This window comes from Hipposideros armiger, unplaced genomic scaffold (genome assembly GCF_001890085.2).
Source record: "Hipposideros armiger isolate ML-2016 unplaced genomic scaffold, ASM189008v1 scaffold_263, whole genome shotgun sequence".
NCBI classification, from domain to species: domain Eukaryota; kingdom Metazoa; phylum Chordata; class Mammalia; order Chiroptera; family Hipposideridae; genus Hipposideros; species Hipposideros armiger.
In genome coordinates, this window is record NW_017731613.1 from 37,237 (window position 1) to 44,948 (window position 7,712).

The 7,712-nt window shown below is 31.3% G+C and overlaps 1 protein-coding gene across 2 annotated transcripts in view; it reads right to left on the bottom strand.

Annotated features, from left to right (window-relative positions):
- Positions 1 to 4,867: 4,867 nt before the first annotated feature.
- LOC109390303 (sodium channel protein type 7 subunit alpha-like) overlaps positions 4,868 to 7,712 on the bottom strand; it is a 25,324-nt gene continuing 22,479 nt past the window's right edge. For both annotated transcript variants that reach the window (XM_019656606.1, XM_019656607.1), the window contains exons 3-6: positions 7,414 to 7,526; positions 6,971 to 7,060; positions 6,415 to 6,543; positions 4,868 to 4,991 (exon numbers count right to left, since the gene is read on the bottom strand). In XM_019656606.1, coding sequence (XP_019512151.1) covers positions 4,883 to 4,991; positions 6,415 to 6,543; positions 6,971 to 7,060; positions 7,414 to 7,526 — 441 coding nt within the window. In that variant the 3' untranslated portion in view covers positions 4,868 to 4,882. The remainder of the gene's footprint in view (positions 4,992 to 6,414; positions 6,544 to 6,970; positions 7,061 to 7,413; positions 7,527 to 7,712) is intronic.

The window sequence follows — 7,712 nt, forward strand, 5'->3', positions numbered from 1 at the left end:
AGGAACATGAACAAACAAAACAGATACAGACTCATAGATACAGAGAACAAACTGGTGATTACCAGATGGGAAGGATTTTGGGGGCCTGGGTGAAAAAGGTGAAGAGATGTGAAGTACAAATTGGTAGTTACAAAAGTCATGGGATGTAAACACAGCATAGAGAATATAGTCAATAATATTGTAATAACTATGTATAGTGCCAGTTAGGTACTAGACTTACCAGGGGGAATCACTTCAAAAATTATATAAATGTCTAACCTTATGTTATACACCTGAAACTAACACAAAATAATATTGAATGTCAAATATAATTGAAGAAAATATAGTCATAGGCATGTGAAGTATAGCATAAAATATAGCCAATAATATTTTAATAAGTATGTATAGTGTCACATGGTAATAGACTTATTGGGGTTATCACTTTGTGAGGTATATAAATGTCTAATCACTCTGTTCTTTTGTACACCTGAAACTGCAATACCATAACATTGCATGTCAATGGTAATTACCTTTCCTCCTCCCTTCCTTCTTTTCTTCCTTCTTCTTTTCCCTTGCTTCCTTCATATTTGTTGGTCTGTTTATATATGGGATCCTAATAACGGTTCAGCTCAACAATGGATGAGAATATACTAGCTCTGCGATGTTGAGCAAGTTATCAACATTTCTATGCCTCTATTTTATTATCTTTAAAATGGGGAAATTAATACCTATTTAATATATTATTCTGATTATTGAAAATCTATTTTTTAAAATGACCTCCTCAGATGGTTGGATTTCTTGAGTATAACAGAATAGGATTGAAACAAAGTTATTCCTATGGCTAAAGAAATGTGATATTTAGATTAAATATACAATTTGAATTGCTAGCATATTAAAATACACATTCATAGCCTAGTTTTGCCACTTGTAATTATACTGTTATTATTATTATTATTATTATTATTATTATTATTATTATTGTTTTTGCTGTCTGCCAGTCTTTTCTAAGTGTTACATTAGAAATGGAATTTCTGTGTAAAACTATATGATCAAATTTAAGTATTGATACGTATGTTTCAATTGCCTTTGAAGAATGTTGAAACAATGTATAAGCCAAAGACTGTATATGAATATAGTCAAGCCTTCATTAAAAATTAAACATTTAACAAAACAGCATTTTCAACTTAATAGAAGAAAAATGGGATCACTTTACTTTGAAGTAATTTCTGTGATTACCACAATGAACTTTAAAAATATGTATATTTGCACTGTGTACTTTTATTAGGTAACAGTCATGAGTTCTCTGTATACTATTCTACTGAAATTATTTTTTCATATTGTTTTGTTGGAATTATTTTTAAGAATAACAATTCCTAAATAAGAATATATATATTTATATATATATGGACCAAGTTTTTTTATGAGCTTTAATTTTAGTGGTGACATTTTGTTTGAAGGTAAAAAAGTCACCATCTAATTTTACAGAATCAAATTTATTGATTTTAATTATCTACCATTCCAAGTTCTGAACCATACGTCAATTTTGATTTTGATTTCCTTGTATGACTTTCTCCTTTTTATTTTTAAACTTTCATTTAGTTTTAGTTTAAGTATACCTCTTGTGGAGTTTAATTTATGTCTGATCTAATATTAAAGTCTCTACATCTTGACAGAAAAAGTTAACCCAATAATCTTAATTTTCATAAAATGGCTTTATTTTGTATTGGCCTTTATCATTCTTTTAAATTTTTTTGTATTCTCCTGATTTATTATGTGTTCTATCTTTTCTAAGTAAACTTTAATTTCTTTCTTTTTTTCTTCTTGTATTTTAGATAAAATATATCAATTTGAGAACCTTTACCAAACTTAAGTTCTTATTTTGAACAAATGTACTCTCTACATCAAAAATAAAACTATATCTACTATAGTCTCACCAGATAAGGTAAGAAAATAGGCATATTTACTTTCTCCGTTTCTCTATTTCCACTTCTTGGTTTCTTTTAATATAATTTAGAACTTTCGACCTAGTTATAGCTGTTGAATTTTATGTATTTTGCATTATACATTATCTTTCATGATTTGTAGGAAATGTAACATTCAAATTTTTTCAAAGGCTTGACAGAAACATAAGTTCATGCAAATAGGGAGTGGAAGGAACTTGGATGAATATACCTGACTTAAAGGATCAGCTGCTTGTCAACTATAGCTAGTAGTTTCCATGCAGGAATTCAATTGGATTGATGTTGACAATTTATCCAAATTAATTTATATTTTAATGTTAAAATCACGAGATATTTATAAGGTTGGTATTTATTTCAAAGTTTTTAAAACCACAAGCGAAATATGTCTCTAGTTCAACAATGACCCACAGACATCCATGATTACAACTTCTAATTTATAATATTTGTATTCTGTTTTGCAACCCAGTAACAACAGTAATTTGAAATTCATTGCTTGTTGAAATGATTTCAGGATTCATTGCGATTATTTTTGGTAGTAAATCTTCCCATTATTGAATATTTTATTTTCATATTTTTGTTTTTAAGCAGATATTCAGGAAAGATACACATTTAAACTTTCAGAACTCTTGTATGGCTGAGAATATCTTTCTGTTGACTTCACATGTGAATGACAGACAGAGAATTCTGGTGTCATAACCTCCCTGCCTATTCACTCTCCACAAGCTCTGAAACTCCAATGCCCTCCCATGTTTAATATTATCAAGAGATCTAAGGATGAACTTTCCATAGGCTCCTCTTTCGTATTACCAATTATCCATAAAATGGAACTTAGTTTTCTCTCCTTCATTAATTCATGCAATTTTTGGTTCCACTGTATTAATATAGAACTTCTCTAGTTTTTCTTTACACAAGTGGTTTTGTTTTACTGTACATAATACTATACAGATAATACTATGTTTTACTCCTTCTAGCGCCATCAACTATTCCCAAGAGTTATTATAATTTGTATCAGTTTTTAGTCTTAAAGGTACTTTTGTCTACTTTATAATCTCATTTTCATCTGCTTGAAAGAATCTAGGTTTTCTTCTACTAGGACTACAAAACAGATGATTTCTTATACTTATTCCTATTCCTTAAAGCACTTTTTTCAAAGAAAAACAGATTATTTTCATTTTCTTAAATAGTATGTTTCTCTTTCTGTATTACAAAATAGGGTCTTTGTATACACTCTCTATTGCTATGATGTTCCTTGATTATATTCTAGCTTGAGAAGAAGAGCAGGCCTTACCAAGCTGTGTGCTCCCAACTCTAATGAGCGTCATCTTCTTGTATTAACTTGGATTCACCTGATTTCTTCTACAATCCCTACCTCTGATCCTAAGATGAAGATGCAGTTGATACAATTTTAAGTTCTAGTAATTTGCAAAGAATAGTAAGGGAGCTAGGACTGTGGAAATTCCTACCAGAACAACTCTCACTGTTTTTTTCACTGGGTTTGGGGAAACTGCCATGCCACAGACAATTTTTATTAAACACCTTTATAGAGATGTAATTCATAAACCGTACAATGAATTCATCCATTTATTGTGTAAAATTCAATGTTTTAGTATATACACAGGATTATGCATCCATTACCACACTCCCCAATCTTTGTGTTGTTTTGCCCAGCCTGGTCTCCAAGTATATAATATACATCTGTTTGACATTCTTTATATGACCCAGTGGACAAGTTACCTGTGTATCTTACTTTTCGTATTATCACACTTGCCCCTGGGTTTATTGATCCAACTATTTCATAATACTCTTGACTCATAGCAGCCAAAACAACCGAGCAGAGTTGTTCCTATCTGATTTTTTTTTATTAATTCTGAATAAAAATCAGAAGGTGTTGGTGGGCTCCTTTAGGATATCTTCAGAAATGGAGCTATAAATTAGTCTTAGAACTTTCCATCAATGTGGTCACAACTTTATTAAGCAGAACCTCCTTTAACTTTGTGGCATGTGGATTGCATCCTATCCAAGCACTTATAGCAAAAACTTTATCTTATTTTATATTACTTTGTTCATTTCACCTTGTTTTTAGATGCAACAAGGAAAAAGAGTAGGTAGATTAGATATCTGTCTAAATTGTTATCAATCTTAAGAGTGTAAGGACAATTTTATAAGTTCATATTTAAGATGTAAGAATAAATAAATAACTATATATATATATATATATATTAACAATTTAAAGTAAGTCTCTTGGTACCATTTTTTATTATTTATTTATTTATTTTTAAATTTTTAAATTTTTTATTTTTTTAAAGATTTTTACTGGGGAATTGGGGAAGGGGAACAGACAAGTTGCTGTCGTTTTGTTCTACAGTCTAGTTGTGGAGGATGTTGCTTCACTGGCCCAGGTTGGCACCATCATTGTGCTCTTCCCAGGCAAAGAAGATCAGTTGCTGGCTTCTGAACAGCCCACGGCGGCTGCTGGCCGCTCACGCTGGCTGCTGACTACACACAGTAGCCCATGGTAACCCACTGCCACAGGGGCTGCAGCCTACGCCTTCAGCAGTGACTCACAGCAGCCCAGCTCCAGGTTGCGCTGTTGTCCAGCATCTTAGCTGTAGAGGGCAGTGTCACTGGCCCTCAAATGTGGGACCCGAACTGGGGCCCTCTGGTGTCCCAAGCCAGCTCTTAATCAACACGCCACTCGGCCGGCCCCAAAAAATTATATTTGTGATATATCACTGTATTTTAGCATAAATAATGAACCCACTTCAAATAACAAATGGGATTTTTTTTTTTGCTGTCCTGTAGTGGCTGAAATATATTTAAAGATCAGTTAATTCATTGATTTCAAAGCTGAGACATTGTTCAATTTAATATTTCTCCAAGACATAACAGAGGAGTTCAAGTGAATACATGGGAATACACCAAACAAAATGAAGAAAAGGAACTCAGTGCCATTTCTTACCTTGGTTTAAAGGAATAATTTTCAAAATTCTCAAATTTCTTGCAATTTCAGATATTGAAGTTAAGTTTAGAGTTGAATACTTTGTTATATGCCTGTGGAATTAAGTTAGAGTTATTTAGAAGTCATATTGAGTCTGTGCTACTTATCTTTGGCTTTTCTTATTCTTTGAAACTTATTTTTGAAACCATATAACCTTGCTCTCATTATTTATTTTATTTTGCAAATAGTTTTATTATTAATTGGAAGACAAAGATTGTTATAAAGTGCCAAGTAGCCAGGTAAATATTAATCCACAAACAAATTATGACAGTTTATAAAATTTTGACACTGTGAGTACACTTAATCCATAGCAAATACCTTATATTATGTTCACAAATATGTTGTTATCTAATTAATAAAAAGATAATTTTAAAAATCCATAGTTTTTTTTTTAAAGGAATGAGCTTCATGTTAAGGATTTAAACTTTAGGTGATAATGATGATGGCGATTTTGATGATGGTAATAACTATGATGATGATGGTGGTGACAATGGTGATGGTGATGATAGCAGGAAGCAGGGTACATAGTGGCTAAGAGCACATTCTGTATCCAGACTGCCTGTGTAGAAATTCAGGCTCCCCTCTTTACTAGCTGTGTGACATGGAAAAATTAATTTTTTGCACTTCAGTTTCCACAAAAGTGGGGATAATATCCTTTCCTCATTCTGAGGATTTTTGTGGGGATTAAATGTGTTAATATATGTAAAGTGCATAGAAGAGCAGCTGGCACCTACTAAGGGCTAAGTATTAGCTAACAGCAACAGCAGAAATAATGATAGTGATAGAAGTAGTAGTGATAATAATTGCAATGATATCAGCTACCATTTTTGATTGCTTACAACAGGGAAGACACTGATTATTAACATTTATAAAGATTTTTTTTAAAAAATTTGATCCCAAATCTACACATAGAATGTTATTTTAAATTACTTTAATCGGAGTTTAATGCCAGTTATCATTTCCTCAGCCACCAAGTAGAGTACATTCAATAGATGCATTGAAAAAATAAATACATGTATAAATCATTAGAATTTGGTGTAACACACTAGAAAATATGTGTGTGTGTGTGTGTTTAAAATATCTTACTCAGATATCTAATATATTTACCAGTCTTAAGTGACGTAGCTAAATAAAATGCAGATTGGGGACAGAACCAAATATGCCACAATCCTCTCCTAAGTCTCCAGGGGATTTTCTGCTCCCGAAAACAATCACTTCAAAAGCAAAAATTCAATCTCTATCATCTTTGTTTCATACAGAAAACAGAGATAATACCCATTCTTTTCATTTTTATTCATATTCTGAGGACTAATTTAGTTGGAGCTCCCTGAGAGAATGCATAATGACTGTAATACATGAAATATTTATTCACAAAATTTTTACAAGCAGAAAACTTTGTCAACTTCAATTTTTTTTTAATGAAAAGCATTTGCTCAGCAAGGTATTAAGATATTCACAACTTAAAGAAATACTCACTCAAACAAAGTTACGCTGAAATCAAGCCAGTTCCACAGATCACCAAAGAAATAAAAAGATCCTGCCCAGATGCCTCTTGCAGTGAGTTTTACAAGTATTTCAAGTGTGTAAATTCCAAGCAAAGTATTCCTGCAGGAAAATTTTCACATACACATTAAAAGTGAAATTAATACATGATCAGCTCTGAAATACCATGTCTATGATGACTATCTGGCAACCAATCCACCAACCAACCAATCAACTAATGAGACAACAATTAAAAAAGCATGTGCTCCCTAAATCATAGGATAGAGCTTTAGATAGGACTTGTAGGGTGATCTATGTCTTATGGCATTAACCATGAAATTTGACTATGTTTTTCAACAAATCCTAACTCAAGGTTATAGTCTGTATATATACATATTTAGGTAAATAATGAAAATACCAAATACCAAATTTATTCCACAGTGGGAATCACACAATAATTAACAGAATTGTAAAGGAGTGTGAAAGAACTAATTTTATTATATGTATATACAAAGGTATTTATGGTATATAATAAAACTATGTAACTTACTGTAATGCTGGCGACGATTTTGACAAATCAGTCATGGACATACATATGCAGTCAGTCAGGACACTAATTAAAATGAATAGTCGGAAAAAGGTAGGCCACAGTCAAGGAATAATAGATAATAATGGTATTGGCAATACATGTTTTTAAAATCTGTTCATATGTGTATACTCATATGAGACAAAATAGTTTCTTAAATGTCAAAAATATATATACTATTCATATTGAAATACAATTAAGATTAAGATTTGTTAATATTTACTACTGTTGTGTGTGTTAGAAAATATATTTAAATGTATGTTCAAATGTGGAATTGGTGGAGTTATAATCCAGATTTTAATATGACCTACATGACATATCATTCAAAAGAGAAAGATTGTAGCAATATTTGAATAAAATTGTTTCATTTGATATTAGTACAGTTTAAAGCCAACAGAAAAGGATATGGATGTACCAGAATCTTAATAGTTGTTCTTCTAATTGAATTGAAAGGAGACAGGGTACACCAGGTGGCATTGAATCTAAAGATCGTTCTCTTTTTATTTAATACCATGAAAGTCTGTAAGGCAAAAAAGAGCATCGAGTGAAATAACCTAACCAATTATGCAATGATTGGTTATTGCCCATGATCATTTCAGTCAATTCTAACAGTTATACTTTTCTTATATTTTGATATTTTTTAAAAGATGAAACAAAATGGAATGATTTTCCATTGATATTTAGGCTTATCTAACACTTTTTTTTT